This window comes from Rhinatrema bivittatum, chromosome 18 (genome assembly GCF_901001135.1).
Source record: "Rhinatrema bivittatum chromosome 18, aRhiBiv1.1, whole genome shotgun sequence".
In the NCBI taxonomy this organism is placed as follows: Eukaryota; Metazoa; Chordata; class Amphibia; order Gymnophiona; family Rhinatrematidae; genus Rhinatrema; species Rhinatrema bivittatum.
In genome coordinates this window covers 58,776,476-58,792,980 of record NC_042632.1, presented here as the reverse complement: position 1 = coordinate 58,792,980, position 16,505 = coordinate 58,776,476, and the positions used below count along the sequence as shown (strand labels likewise).

Sequence of the window (16,505 nt, the reverse complement as noted above, 5' to 3'; positions counted from 1 at the left end):
AAAGGAGGCTGAGGGTACCAGGGATCCAGTGGGGGTGAGGGAACCAGGACCCTTGGCTTTCCACTTCTCCCTGACAACAAGGGCCCCCAACCCGCTGAAGGAACCTAACACCTCAGGGAGCTAAAATCTCCTTATTTTTGCTTTTTCTTTTTTGAAACTCCAGCATGCAGGTTTGCACCTCTACCATCTGCTGGAGACAGAGAAATACTGAGGGACTGCAGGTGGCACTCTTGGTTATGTAGCAGTGCCTCAAAGTTTTGTTCTCTGCCTCATCTGCTGGTAAGGATGCATAAACCCACTTGTCTGGACTGATCCGGGGTATGAACAGGAACAGCTGTTCACAAAAATAGCCCATTGCATTACTGGCAGGAAGGAAAAATGGAGTGGTACACAGCCAACCACGGGGGGGGGGGGGGGGGGGGGGGGGAGGGGGAGGGGGACCCTTCCCTTTGTCTTCAACATAAATTTCCAGGGGGGGGTACACACCAAGCTCTGAAGAACATTCCCCCTCCCCAGCCTCTAATGCAAGAGCCACTAATGTGTTAAAGGTTTGCCCACCCCTGCTCTGAAAAGAGCACAACCTCATTTTATCCAAGAATGTTAAAAGGAGGCACAACTATTTCTTGGTGAATGTGAAATGACATTACCTGAATGCAAAGCTATTAAGAGTAGATACAAGGGAGGGTAACACTGAGGATAGAAGCTGGGAAGGAGCCGTGTAAGACACTTTTAGCAGGGTTAAAGAGAGAGGACACCGTGCACGTTTTGCTGTTCTGCCCTGCTTAGCCCCCACACAGTAGGTGTGAAGTCTGCAGGCGCGTTTACAGGCCGCACACGTTGCTCTTGATAATTTTCAGAGAGAACTGTATCCATGGTTTGCCTTTGAAAACGGACTGTAACGTGTGCAGGCTAAAAGTGCCCTCATACACTGCAACAATACAAGCTTCTCCCTTCGAGGCTGATGGAATAAGTTGAAATCAGCAGATTGCAGAGTTTAAGCTGCAGTTGTGTGCACAAACTTTACAGCCGATGCAGAAAGGAGTTCTGCGCATAACAGATAGCACAACAATGTACTAAAGGTTAGCACCCTCTTGTGCAAATTCCATGCTATCTGCGCTGGAAACCCGAGAGCCGAGGCTGGCTCCTGTAGTTGAGATTTTCTGTGCATTGCTAGTTATCATAGAAAGTGGGTTTGGTAGCAGTGCATGCTAAATGCACAGAGTGCACCATTCAAGTGAACAAAGATGTTCCACCAAGTTCTCATTTGCGTGCTGTCCTGGACCAGGCTAAAATCTACCCTCAGCCAATCTGTCACCATCTAAAATATTGGAGTCAGGCTGAGAAAATCCATCACTGCTAAAGTCCAAGCACCTTCTAACAACAACAAAAAAAAGCAAGGCAACACAAAGCAAACAGGAGTAAAGTTAAACTTTACTTTACAGTAATGTTTCTTCATCTATTTACAAAGAGTTACAGTACAGTGTCTGGGGATGTCCCACTTCTCGTTCTAGTAATGAGAGGTACAACGAAAAATACAAGGAAATTCAGCAGTGCTTGGAGACCTTCTTGTCAAGGAAAAAAAGCCAAATTACAATACTGATCTCTCACATGACAATGCTCTTCCTTTACCTCTGCTGGGGGCATGAAGGACAGTTAAAAGCACTATCCTATGCATGACATTTATACATTTTTCTGCATCTTTCCTCCAACACTGAACGAAATCAGTTGCCAGGACTCGGAGGACCTTCTGCTGCATCAGAATGAGGCGGTTTTGCAAGGCCCGAGCTGGTCGGCACTGGCCAGAATGTGGTGGCTAGTGTTACACTACACGAGTTGCTCTTTGTCACCACCTAACACCTGCAGAAGGAATAGTGCACATTCACAGCTAAGTGAGAAAATCCAAGGAAAATAAAGAGACTTTAATGAAGTGAGTTGTCTTGCGTCAAGTTCAGCCTTTTTTTTTTCCAATTTGAAAAAGGCTGAAGGAAGTCCTTTCACTGCCCTCCCTTCCTGCCAAAATGACATTTTTAAATGGCAGCACAGGCTTTGCTTAGATGGCTCCAGTTTTTAATACTAGAAATACCAGGGCCTAATGCCACTCTGAAGGAGGATACTGGAGATTCAGAGTCCTTCATTGGTGGTTATATTGTTAGTAAATGGTCTTAGTTCTAGTTAAGCCAGGCACACTGGCCACACAAGATGGAGGCAATATACAGGAGAAGGTGAGGCAGCAGCACACCACATCTAGTTTAGGGGGGTAGCGTTACTTACAATGTAAGAATATCACCCGACAATAAATGGCATTAGAAAGCAGAGCTAGGTGAGGTTCTGGTTATGGCAGCAGTGCAAGCAGAATGCCACCTTCCAAAGCACTGGTAGGAAACTGAAACAATATATGGTTTACTTCCTCTTTCTACTCTGGGTAAACTCAACCCCAAGGCACTTTGATACAGAGATTTCCTCATTCATAGTTTACTGTTTAATGGGAACTCCCTCTCTTCCCACACTGATCTTCCAATATAAAACTTACAGAAAACTTTAGGAGTCACATTGCCACCTTGCAGGAGGGAGAATAGTCTACTTCCTGGAGGACATGCATGGATCGGCTGGGAAGGTAGGTGCCTTGAGGCCTTGCAGACATTTCTTGGGATAAACCTCAGAAACAGGATTAACACAACCCTGATGAGTAGAAGTGTATTTTAGTCACAAACTGGAAAGCCTGTGTTTACCAAGGTGAGGCATGGCCATAGCGCACAAGTTACGTGACAGCATTTGCATGCAGGGATTCTTCTCTAAACTTCCACTGCTTAGGCCAACTTCTCAATAAGGTGAATGGACTCAGATTTTCTGCAGCCTATAGAGGAACCAAGTTTATTTACTGCAATTGTTAGAAAATATATATTAACAGCAGAGGCTAACTGTGGTACCATCATGGTCACAGCTGACACTGTTTCAATAACTCATCCCACTATTCTGCTGCAGGGGGGGAAGGGGCAGACCCTCTCATTTCTTGAAAGGACTACAAGGCACATTCTAGCTTTTAAGGAAATGAGCACAAGGATGGATCCTGCAACTCCACAATGGACAAAACGATTTCTATGATACTTAGGTAAAAGACAACTAAAAATGAAATGCCTTTCTATTTTAAAGAAAACAGCAATCAGCAATGCTATTATTCACAGTTTATTATTCATGGAATTAAAGACTAAGAAATTAGCACCTGACAGTGTGAAAGAAGTGGACCCTGACAAATCCAGTGCAGCGCCCTTGCTGTCTGAGGCTAGCAGTGTGGGAATTAGTATCACCCGTGGGGAGCCGTCGCCTGTATATGCAGCACATACAATGGCCAGTTTACAGCATGGTCTACAGATGCAAGGTACAATTGTTGTTCCTGCCCCATGAGAGATCTATTATTGAAATGAAATGCTTTCAGCTAATCAGAGTGCGGGGTAAGGTACTGAGACTCATACAGCTGTATACGTTCTGATTTGCTAACTGTACATTGCTACCTGGAAGTTATTTTCCTCGTCAAATGTGATCATTTCAACTTGTGCAAACATGGCTCACCCACGGGGGAAGATTATTTGGTCTTAAAAACATGCTGGCATGGTTGTGTAACTCTTCATGGCTTATAGTTACTGGACCTCGGGCTTCAGCTCCAAAGCACTTACCTTTGCAGACTGAAGCTCCTTGCTGCGATTATCTAGATTTCTTAATACTAGAAGGTTGCATGGGAGCACTTTCCTTGCTGCTGTAAGCAACAGCTTTCATATCTACTAGCCAACCAAATTCTTCCTATTACGGATGGTTACCGCACTCCATTTCTGCAGCTTCTCACACTCCGCTCTGCTCTCTCTTTACTGTTGCACCTCTCTGCAGGGCAGGTATATTCAGAGAGAGCGAGCCACAAGCTTAGAAAATGCAGGTGATAAAAAGCTGATGTGATACAGTGCGCCAGTGAGAGGATGATGACTGGGCCTTACTGCCCACTCAGACTTATTTTTATGGAGTGCTAATAAGCCTGGAATTTACAGTGGGAAAGCTCTGACTCCAGCGCCAAAGGCTTAGGAAAGGTCTGGGTCTCTCCTACTGCTAAGAGAGCCAAGCACAGCAGGGACATCCGAAATCCCACTTCCAGCATGAAGCACAGACAAGGTACCCTGGCTCTCCTAGGTCAGGGATGATGGATGGAGTGGCTACTTTATGCTGAAGGAGCTGTAGCTTTACTTCCATTATCTTACATGACTGCCATATTGCAATAGAGACTTTTCATAAAAATATATATTTATATATATATTTTTTTTTTCAAGAGGATTGATGTAAACAGGCAAGATCCAGTACCCTCCCTGCACAGATACCACCTCAAAGAGCAAATACGTAAAACACCTTGCAAATAGCAGCACTAACCCACTACAATGCAGCCATATGCAGAAAATGTAAGGGAGTCAGCAAGGTGAAGAGTAGAAACCTGCATTGCAATCCACTGCAGCAGCTCAGGAGGGTTTCTGAAGGACATCCGATGTGGTCACTAAAATTCATTCAGTGTTTAATAAGAGGAAGAATAGTATGTCACAAAATTAAGAACTGGCAGGTGAGAATTTGCCTTGTAAGCACACTGGAAAAGAATTCAAAGTGCATAATAGTCCTGAAACGCATACCCCTCCTTCCCCAGAAGCAGTTTGAGGATTGAGACCCACACCTGGGAAATCAGGGGCTCACTAGTTCGTCACATGGACCCATTGGAATTGACTTTTTTTCTGCCTCATACCACACATGTATTTCCATTCATTCCACTGCGCCTGTGAAATCCTTGCCTTCGTTGTGGCAACACACGCAGGCTTGAGTGCAAGTCCTCACCGAGTCACCTGCATTGCCTAAAGCCACTCTCCAAATGCAGATTTTTCAATGTGCTAAATGTTCCCTTCTGCTCAACAAACCACTTCGTCCCCTATTTAGCACCTTTCACTATGTTTTAGGAACTAGAACAATCCTGCTCACTTGGAACCTTTTACTTCAATGAAAGTCAGTGCCTGCTCCTCAGAGTCAGGGCTCTGGTCAGGGGAGGGGGGTGCCTCCTCCTCAGAGTCAGGGCTCTGGTCAAGGGAGGGGGGTGCCTCCTCCTCAGAGTCAGGGCTCTGGTCAAGGGAGGGGGGGTGCCTCCTCCTCAGAGTCAGGGCTCTGGTCAAGGGAGGGGGGTGCCTCCTCCTCAGAGTCAGGGCTCTGGTCAAGGGAGGGGGGTGCCTCCTCCTCAGAGTCAGGGCTCTGGTCAAGGGAGGGGGGTGCCTCCTCCTCAGAGTCAGGGCTCTGGTCAAGGGAGGGGGGTGCCTCCTCCTCAGAGTCAGACTGCTGGCCAGGGGAGGCGGGTGCTCCATCTCTCACGACTGGACTCTGGCCAATAGAGGTAGGCGCTCGTTCTGTAGGCATAAGAACTTGGGCAATTAAGACTGGCATATTTTCTTGAGGTTGAGGGTTCTGACCAACAGGTGTTAATACTATTTCCTGAAGTCCAAGACTGTTGCAGACAGATGTCTCTGCCTTCCCTTCCAGAGGATTTTGGCTAACTGACAGCTGTGCTTTCTCCTTAGGAAAAGGATCCTGGCTTACAGGTGTTGGTGATCTCTCTTTAGACTGCATTTTATGGACAATAGGCAATAGCTTCTTCTCTGTAGGCTGATAATCCTGTCCAAGAGATGATAGGGCTTTTTTTGTAAGCTGTTGATTGTAGCTAGCAGATGTGAGTGCTTGAAAACCAGTCACAAACAGCACTTTCTCTTTAGGTAGAGGGCTCAGGGTAGCAGTGACCGATGCTCTCTCTTTAGGAAGGGTGTTCACACTAGCAGTGACTGGTACTCCCTCTGTAAGTAAAGGATCTAAGCTAGCAGTCACTGGTGCTCTCTCTTTAGGCAGAAGGTTCAGACTAGCGGTCACTGGTACCAAGTTCTTGGCAGTATCTAATGGTGGTTTATCTGTAAGTGAAGGGTTCTGGTAAACAACCACTGGTCCTGAAGGTGGTACATACTCTCGAATTTCTCCTGGTTCCAGAGGATGAGGGCCACAAGGGTCATGCTCTGTGCATGATAAGCGTCCATCCAGTTTAGAGATAAAAAGCATCCCCTCACGGTGCTGCTTGCAGAATGAGCTGGGACACATCTCGCAGAAGGATGCAGCTTCTTTATTACACACATCACACTGATGCCATGGGCACTCCCATTTCCCTGAAGGTAAAAAGGACAGAAGGGAAGAAACAGTGAAGGACACGGTCAGGTGACTACTTAAACAAACAATGTATATACTGAACAGATATCATGTATCATGGGGGCTTTTCTCACTTGTAGGCTGCCATAGACCTCATGAGATTGGGCTAAACCATAATGTAGAACTTGGAAATTCTCAGCCAGGATGGTGCAGTATGCCAAGGCATACTTAAAACATGAAACACATACCCTCAGGTGCAGACCTAGCTGAATTATTGCTGGTTGGAAAATTCAGGTCTATGGGTCAAGATTTTACTTTTTTTTTTTTTTACTTTTTTATTTATTGAAACTGGCAAAACATGTATAAAGCAGAAAGAATGCATTAGCAATGGCACAAGGACAATCTGTGAGCAAAAGTACAAATCCAAAGGTTCCCACATTAATAAGTTGAATGATAAGTAAAACATTATCACATCTCAATATCTATTAGCTTGAAACATCTCCCTAGTATTTCCCATAGCTTTACACACACAGCACTATTTTTCCATCAGGACCACCTTGTGCACCTGTTTTTTTCCAGTGTATGAGCATTGGGGATGTTTTCCAGAAAGTGGCTCTTGTAAAGCGAGCAGCCAATAATAATTGTCTGTACAATTTACCAAGATACTGAATTAGTGTACAGTGAGCCCCCCCATCACAGGAAAACTCACTGAAATCCCAAGGATGTCCTCAGTTTTAACCAGAATACAAGGACCAGAGCACCAGCTATGGAAACAGAAGCCTTCCTCCGCACATCTGCGCCAGGAAGCAGGAGAAAACTTAACATAAAAGACCACACACCTACAAGTTCTAAGTAACAACTTGTACACCATTTTGAGTGATTTGCTTAAATCAGGAGAGCGCAAATGTTGCTTACCTGATGTAACAGGTGTTCTCACAGGACAGCAGGATGTTAGTCCTCACAAATGGGTGACATCGAGGATGGAGCCCACCACGGAAAACTTCTGTCAAAGTTTAACAGAACTTTGACTGGCCCCTACTGGGCATGCCCAGCAAGGCACTGACCCTGCAGCCAGCAGGGGTCTCCCTTCAGTCTGATTTTCAAAGCTACAGGCAGTGCCTAAAAAAAGTAAAAACAAAACGAACCCAACACCGCGGGGTGGCGGGCGGGTTTCGTGAGGACTAACATCCTGCTGTCCTGTGAGAACACCTGTTACATCAGGTAAGCAACATTTGCTTTCTCACAGGACAAGCAGGATGGTTGTCCTCACAAATGGGTGAGTACCGAGCTGAGGATGTCCTGACCTGCACCAAATGTACCCAACGATGGGCAACAGGCACAACAACTGGAGTGGAATTTGGTAAAGGGCATCCGCACCCTACCGGGAAGGTGGAAGGGTGTTGGTACATCATGTTGGAAAAAGGTTTCGCAAGACAGACTGGCCGAAGATGGAGTCCTGTCTTCCAGCTTTGTCCAAACAATAGTGGGCTGCAAAGGTATGGAGGGAACTCCAGGTTGCAGCCCTGCAGATGTCAGGAAGCGGCACTGAACGAAGGTGTGCCACTGACGTCGCCATGGCCCTCACAGAGTGTGCTTTTACACGGTCATGAAAAGGAATGCCAGCTTGCTGATAGCAAAAGGAAATGCAGTCCGCCAACCAGGAGGAAAGAGCCTGCTTACCCACAGGTTGTCCTAACTTGGTAGGATGGAAGGAGACAAACAATTGAGTGCTCTTCCTGTGAGCAACTGTACGGTCTAGATAAAAAGCTAGAGCCCGTTTGCAGTCTAGGGTATGCAGAGTCTGTTCCCCGGAGTTGGAGTGGGGCCTGGGAAAAAAGATAGGTAGTACGATGGATTGATTGATATGAAACTCCGAAACTACCTTAGGTAAAAATTTAGGGTGAGTGCGGAGTACCGCCCTGTCTTGCAGGAGTTTCGTGTAAGGCGGATAGGTGACTAAGGCCTGTAATTCACTAACCCTGCGAGCTGAAGTGATAGCCAACAGGAATAATACTTTCCATGTGAGATACTTCAATTCACAGGAGTGCAGAGGTTCGAAAGGTGGTTTCATTAGACGACCAAGAACCAGATTAAGGTCCCAAGATGGGGCCGGAGGACGTAAGGGTGGCTTCAGATGGAGCAAGCCTTTAAGAAAGCGTGTTACCAGGGGTTGTACTGAAATAGGGACACCCTCTATACCTTTATGGAAAGCGGCTACCGCACTGACATGCATCCTAATGGAAGAGGTTTTAAGACCTGATTCCGATAGATGCCATAAATAGTCCAAGAACTTAGAGATTGGACAGGAAAGGGGATCAAGGGACTGAGAAGTGCACCATGATGTGTACCTTTTCCATTTATATGAATAGGATCTTCTGGTGGAGGGCTTTCGTGAAGCTATCAAGACACGAGAAACCGGATCCGAAAGGTTAAAAGGCTGAAGGACTAACCTTTCAACATCCATGCCGTCAGGGACAAGGCTTGGAGGTTGGGATGGAGGAGGCATCCGCCGCTTTGAGTGAGCAGATGCGGATCCGTTCCCAGAGGGATGTGCCTGCGGATGGAGAGATCCTGAAGTATGGGAAACCACACCTGGCGTGGCCAGTGGGGTGCTATCAGGATCATGGTTCCTCCGTCCTGGCGAAGCTTCACGAGAGTCCTCGACAGAAGAGGAAGTGGAGGGAATGCATAGAGCAGACCTGTCGTCCACTTGAGGGAGAAGGCATCCCTCGGCCGAGAGTGTTGGCTCCGAATGAGAGAGCAGTAATCGTCCACTTTGTGGTTCTGAGGGGATGCAAAGAGGTCTATGCGGGGAGAACCCCACTTGTGAAACAGGGAGGTCGCTACCAGAGGATCGAGTGACCACTCGTGTGGTTGGAAGACACGGCTCAGCTGGTCTGCCAATACATTGTCTACTCCCGGCAGGTAAGTGGCCCTGAGGTACATGGAGTGGGAGAGGGCTTCCGCCCAAATCTGCGCAGCTTCCTGACACAGAAGGAAGGAGCCTGTGCCTCCCTGCTTGTTTATGTACCACATGGCCACTTGGTTGTCCGTCTGGATTAAGATTATCTGATTGGATAGATGATCTTTGAAAGTTCTGAGCGCGTAGCGGAATGCTCGAAGTTCCAAGAAATTTATCTGGTGTTCGGCTTCCTCTGGTGACCATAACCCTTGGGTTTGGAAATCGTCCACATGGGCCCCCCAACCGATGTGGGAAGCGTCGGTGGTTAGGATTACTTGTGGATCTGGTAGGAGAAAAGGTAAGCCCTGAAGGAGGTTGACTTGAGTCGTCCACCAGGTTAAAGACAGGCGTAGCGCTTGTGAAACTGTGACTATGGAGGACAGAGGCTGAAAAGCTTGAATCCATTGGTGTCGCAGAGTCCATTGTGTTACTCTCATGGCTAGTCGGGTCATGGGAGTGACTTGAACCGAGGATGCCATGTGTCCTAGGAGAATGAGGAATTGGCGAGCCGTGGCAGTGTGTTGAGACTGGAGCTGGCGAGCTAGGGACATGAGAGTTTGGACCCGTTGAAGTGGAAGGTAGGCCTTTGCCTGTAAGGTGTCCAAGTCTGCCCCAATGAAGGATAAGGTTTGAGATGGGACTAAGCAAGATTTTTCGTAATTGACAAGAAACCCTAAGGAAAGGAGTGTGTGAATTGTCAATTTTAGGGAGGATTGAGCAATCTGAGGGGTAGAGGCCCTGATTAGCCAATCGTCCAGGTAGGGGAAGACGTGGACACCTTCCTTCCTGAGGAATGCTGCTACCACTACGAGACATTTGGTAAAGACTCGTGGAGCAGATGCCAGACCGAAAGGTAGTACCCGGTACTGATAATGGTAGCGGCCTACCAAAAAACGCAGATACTTGCGATGAGATGGTGTTATGGCAATGTGGGTATAAGCGTCCTTGAGGTCGAGAGAGCACAGCCAATCCCCCTTTTGCAGCAGAGGGAGCAGCGCGCCCAGGGTTACCATCTTGAACTTTTCTTTTTGAAGGTACTTGTTGAGGGCCCGAAGGTCCAGAATGGGACGTAGCCCCCCTGATTTCTTTGGGATTAGGAAGTATCTGGAATAGAATCCTGTCCCTTGTTGACAGGGAGGGACGGGTTCTATAGCATTTGATTGTAGAAGAAGGGATACTTCTTGTTGTAATTGAACCAACTGGCTGGTTAGACTCCATGCCTGAAGGGGCGGGGAGTCTGGCGAGAGAGCTATGAAGTTGAGGTGGTAACCCTGTGCGATAATTGCTAACACCCAGTGATCTGAGGTGATCTGTTTCCAACGGTGTAAGAAGTGGAACAGTCGACCCCCCACAGGGATGTATGGAAGAGGGATCTGGCATGTGCTCAGTACAGGGAAGTCAAAGGCCCGCCGCAGGCCCAGGAGGTGGGGCTACAGTGGGTCTTTGCTTTCTTGGCTGGCGAGGCTGAGGCCTGTTGGAGGACCGTGCAGGACGAGGCCTAGCTGATGGAGGATAATAGCGACGTGGTCGAAAGAACGACTTCTTAGAGTCCTTCTTTGGTGGTTGCTTGGAGGACACGTCAGGTGGGACAGACGAGAGTTGTTTCAACGTCTCATGGTGATCTTTTAACTCTGCCACAATCTGTTGAATTTGTTCTCCAAACAAATTGTCGCCTAAGCAGGGTAGATCAGCAAGACGATCCTGGACCTCTGGGCGAAGGTTAGACGACTTTAACCAAGCCCAACGTCTGGCTGAGATGGCTGTGGCTGAAACTTTTGTGGAAGCATCGAATATGTCGTAGGCAGTTCTAATCTCGTGCTTCCCTGCCTCAAATCCTTTATGAAGAAGGGCTTGAAGCTGTGGTTGGTACTGGTCCGGCAACGTGTCAGCATTGTCTTGCATCTGCTTAAGGATGGCTCTGTTGTATTGAGTCATGTAAAGTTGATATGAAGCTATGCGTGAAATCAACATAGCTCCATGATATACTTTTCGTCCCACACTATCCAGGAATTTATTGTCCTTGGTAGGTGGAGTGGAAGAGTGTGGCTTAAGACGTTTGGCCTTCTTCTGCGCAGACTCAACCACAACAGAGCGATGATCCAGTTGAGGCTTTTGAAAACCTGGTGCTGACTGGACAAGATATGTGGAGTCAGCTTTTTTGTTAACTGGTGAAATAGATGAAGGAGATTCCCAGTTTTTCTTTAGCAGATCCAAAAACACCTGGTGAATAGGGATGGAAGCGATGATTTTTGGAGCATCCAGAAATTGGAGTAGTTCCATCATCTGGTGTCTGTCATCGGCTTCAGATTGTAACTGAAAAGGTACAACTTCTGACATCTCTTTTACAAAATTAATGAAAGAGAGATCCTCAGGAGGAGATCTTTTTCTACTCTCTGTAGGAGATGGTGGTGAAGGCAAATCTGTGTCAGAAGATGTATCATCATCATCACCCCAGGTATCGTAGGGATCATGTGGGACTTGAAGCCCTGAAGGACCTGGTTGAGGCTCTGAAGGCATCGATGGAAATCTAGATGGAATCGGTGCTGTAGGTGGAACTAGGAATGGCATCGAGGGCTTTGGCGCTGCCGATGGAATCGGTGCCGGACGCGGAATCGATGGAGCCGAAGGATAAATCGGTGGAGATATACCAGAAGGTACCGATGGAACCACCCCGGAAGGGGGAATCCGGAACGGTGTTTCTCCTGCCGATGAGAATCCAGTCGGAGACGGTGGTGTTGTCGATGGTACTGGAATTACCGATGGAAGTGCCGTCATAAGTGCCTCCATGCGGTGCAGTAGAGGTGCTAGAGCTTGCACCAACGGCTCAGTGGTCGATTCCCTCCTCGGTGGCGAAGTCGGTGCCGGCGTCGGTGCCGGAGGCGGTGCCGGAACCGGTGCCGATGGAGGTTGTAATTTCTTCATCGCTTTCTCGATGGCCTCCTGGACCAGCCGGTCCAGTTCTGCCCGGAGACCAGGGGTAACAATACCCGGCTCGACGGGAGAGGGAGGCTGAGGCAAGGCCGGAGGGACCACCGTAACCGGTGGGATCACGGCCCCCACACCCGGAGAGGGTGAGGGTTTCCTCGGTGCCTGCGAACGAGACGTGGAGGGTGTCCGGTCTGATCGCGGCTTCTTAGTCGGTGGCTCGGCTTGAGCGGAGGTCGATGGCTGTGGATCCTCGACAGGCCGAGACTTGTGCCGTTGATGGCGATGCTTTTCTTTCCGATCCCCTCGCCCATCCGGGGAAGGGACGGGAGTCGATGGCCGAGAAGCGATCGATGGCGGACGGTCACCGGAGGGTGGACGGTGATGGTGCAACTTCGACGGTGCCGGTTCCGATGACGTCGATGCTATTGATGGCGTTGGGGTGGGTGCATGGAAGAGGAGCCCCATCTTCTCCATCCTGGCTTTGCGACCTTTGGGTGTCATTAAGGCACATTTGGTGCAAGTCAGGACATCATGCTCACTACCCAAACACATAACACAAACCCTGTGGGGGTCTGTGATTGACATAGTCCGGGTGCAATCCGGACAACGACGGAACCCCGTTGCCATGGCTGTAAGCCAAAATTTAGCCTGGGGATCGGTAAGTGCCAACAGGCCTCGAGGGCCAAAATCAACGGTAGTCGATGGAAAATGGCAAAAAACTTACCGGATTCCGTAAAGATGACAAAAATTTGTCGAAGGGAGACCCCTGAGGGGCAAATTTTCTTAGGAAATTAATTTCCAAATTCCTGTCAGGAACGTGGTAAGAGAGCTCCTTTCACCGTGTGGCAACTGCTGCGCGGAAAAAAGAAGACTGAAGGGAGACCCCTGCTGGCTGCAGGGTCAGTGCCTTGCTGGGCATGCCCAGTAGGGGCCAGTCAAAGTTCTGTTGGTGGGCTCCATCCTCGATGTCACCCATTTGTGAGGACTACCATCCTGCTTGTCCTGTGAGAATAGTCTATACATTTTTTGAAATAAAATAAATATTAGATCTGTCTGACTACAGAGCAATACAGTGTGTGCAATTTCCAATCATCCTCCTGCAAATTCAACTCAAGGTCTGCATTCCTTTGATTAATCAATCATGTCAAAGGAGCATGGTCCTCCAAAACCTGAATGATTGCCTTGTGCAAAAAATAAATTCATCTACCACCTTCTTCAGCAAGCATTAGCACTGCTTCCACCCTAGAAGGTAGCCTTCTCCACTTCATATGCTCAGATGTGGATAGGAAGCCCTCAGAGTCCACCCTCAATCCAAAGCCGGAAGATGCAAACAATATCTACCTCCCTTTATCATTCCACAACTGACTCAGGAATGTTAAGGGAGGACAGGAAAGGGGGGAGTGGCTCTTTATGTCAAAAACAATATCCAAGCTACTGAAATGCAAGGAATTATGGGTCCTAAAAAAAAAAAAAAAAAAAAAGATGGTGCATCCATTTTTACTGGTTTGGTTTACAGGCCTCCGACTCAAATGGAAGAACTAGAGAGATCTGGTCGAAGACATCAAAAAAGGTGAGAAAGAAGGGAGAAGTGGTGATTGTTGGAGACTAATATGCCGGACGTAGACTGGAAAATCCCTTCTGCAAATTAACCAGAAGTAGAGAAACTGAAGAGAGCCCCTTGCAGGGCATCCACTAACAAATGGTAATGGAATCCATGAGGGAGGGAGTTATACTCGACTAACGGGGATAATGTCTCAAATGTCCAGGTAGGTGCCCAACTCAGCACCAGTGATCAAACAGTATGGTTTGACATCGTAAACAGGATACGGAGAAGTCACATGAAGACCCGAGTTTTGACTTTCAAGAATACAGACTTTGTCGAAATGGGAACATACCTGGAGGTAGAACTAGAAGACTGGGAAAAAATGGGAGAGGTGGAACAACAGTGGATCAAACTAAAGGGGCAATCACAAAGCAACAAATCTGTATGTTAGAAAAGTAAACAAAAGTAAGAGAAATAAGAAACCTATCTGGTTCTCAAAGGAGGTGGCTGATAAAATACAAGCAAAAAAAAGCAGCATTCAAGAATTATACAGGATCCCAAAAAGAGGAACACAGGGAAGAATACCTGGAAAAACTTAGGGAGACAAAGAAAGTAATCAAGAAAGCAAAAAGTCTGGCAGAAGGATTGCCAAAAAGGTAAAGCAAGGTGACAAAACATTCTTCAGATATATGAGGGAAAGGAGAAAGGTCCAAAGAGGTAAAATGAAATTGAAAGGTGACCAGGATCAATGTGTGGAGAGAGAGAAGAAATGGTGGAAATATTAAACAAATACTTCAGTTCGGTGCGCACTAAAGAAGACCCTGGAGAAGGACCGTCGCTAGTTAACAATACTGTGGATGGGAGTGGGGCAGACGAAACTCCGTTTAAAGAAGTGAATGTATGGGAAGAGCTAGGAAAACTGAAAGTGGACAAAGCCATGGGGCCTGATGAGATTCATCCCAGGATACTGAGGCAGCTCAGAGATGTACTGGTGGGTCCACTGCACGACCTGTTCAATAGATCCCTGGAAACGGGAGTGGTGCCGAGTGATTGGAGAAGAGCGGTGGTGGTCCCTCCTCACAAGAGTGGGAGCAGAGAGGAGGCTGGAAACTACAGACCGGTTAGCCTCACCTCAGTGGTGGGAAAAATAATGGAGACTGTTGAAGGAAATCATACTCTGAAGGTTCTGAATGTAACAGCTACTCTTGCTGTCAGATAAATTGAACGCCAATGCAGAGCAGTGCACTCATTGTAGTGAGGTGAAGTATAATTTCAGATACTTACAAAATCTTGAAGTTTAATAGTAGTCATAACAAATCACTTTTACGTAATTTACCATACAGCCAATTCCTCCGCCTTAAAAGATTATGCACAGATGATGATACGTTTCACAAAAGATCCATAGAAATGCAAGATCGCTTTTTAGAGACGGGATACCCTAAGAAAGACATCCTTGATGGGTTCTCTACAGCAGCAACACAGGAAAGATCTGTCTTATTAAAGACCAAAGAAAAACCAATCAAGAAGAATAGAATTATTTGTCCCCTCACATTCACTGGATTGTCTTATGATATCATTAAAATCATTTAAAAAACACTGGCATATTCTTCAAATACTTCTGGCTTTTCAAGATAAAAGCGTCATGGTGGCCAATAAACGTCAGCTTTACCTGTTGTGAATCCTATGGTGAAAATTCATTTAGGTCATACACCCTGCGGCAATTGCAGCATATGCACAGTAAATTTGAGGACCCAATCCACAACAATAGGCACAAAAGGCAAGGTTTTTAAGCTAATGGAATCCACTAACTGCAAAATCGCAGGAGTGATCTATGTTGCTATTTGCCCTTGCAAGAAAGTATACGTAGGGAAGACTATCGGACAATTTAATAGGAGAATTATAGAACACAAGAGCACCATCAAAAGACATAGCGAAGGTAAACCCTTGGTTGCACACTCCATCGAAAAAGGTCACCAGTTTGAGGATTTTAAATTTTGCATTATTAAAAAACCATTGATTAATTGGAGAGGTGGTGATTTTGACAATACACTTAAGATGGGAACAAAAACTCATTTTTTATTTTAATACACTAACTCCTTTTGGATTGAATTGTGACAGTGATTTAAGTGTATATTTATAAATGCATCATGTACACATACACACTCACATCCTTCTTTTAATTTTTTTTTACCTCTTTTTACCTTTTCATTTACTATTTATTTTTTATCATCATTATTAATATTTTTTTTTGGTTGTCATTCAAGATTTTTTCTCATGATTTTTCTATTTTTTATTGTACTATTTTTTTGTTTTATAAATATTTTTAAAATATTTCATTTGAGTCAAAACCCCGATGACTTTTTTTGTACATCTAATTGTGAACAGCTAGCACCTCCTAGCATCCTTTTTTAATTTTAATTTTTTAATTTTCATTTTTATTTTCATTTTTATGCAAGTTGCATTGTGTCCAAAGCATGTTTTAACTCATCTTTACTTACAATCCCATCTACAGCCAGTATGAATCAAATTGTAGTGTTCTGATAAATATTTTTAAAATATTTCATTTGAGTTAAAACCCCAATGACATTTTTTGTACATCCAATTGTGAAGAGCTAGCACCTCCTAGCATCCGTTTTTATTTTTAATTTCATTATTTATTTTTCTTTTCTTCTTTGTATTTTTGTTTTTATGCAAGTTGCATTATGTCTAAAGCATATTTTAACTCATTCTTATTTGCAATCCATCCACAGCCAGTAATAATCAGTTTGTAGAGTGTTCTGACAATTATACTTCACCTCACTACAATAAGTGCACTGCTCTGCATTGGCGTTCAATTTATCTGACAGCAAGAGTAGCTGTTACATTCAGAACCTTCAG

General features: G+C 46.0%; 1 protein-coding gene across 3 annotated transcripts in view; it reads right to left on the bottom strand.

The window, feature by feature from the left end:
• Window positions 1-1,411: 1,411 nt before the first annotated feature.
• The window catches only part of NSD1 (nuclear receptor binding SET domain protein 1), a 155,735-nt gene continuing 140,641 nt past the window's right edge, over window positions 1,412-16,505 (bottom strand). For all 3 annotated transcript variants that reach the window (XM_029584125.1, XM_029584123.1, XM_029584124.1), the window contains one exon: window positions 1,412-6,215. In XM_029584125.1, the coding sequence (XP_029439985.1) occupies window positions 5,140-6,215 (1,076 nt within the window). In that variant the 3' untranslated portion in view covers window positions 1,412-5,139. The remainder of the gene's footprint in view (window positions 6,216-16,505) is intronic.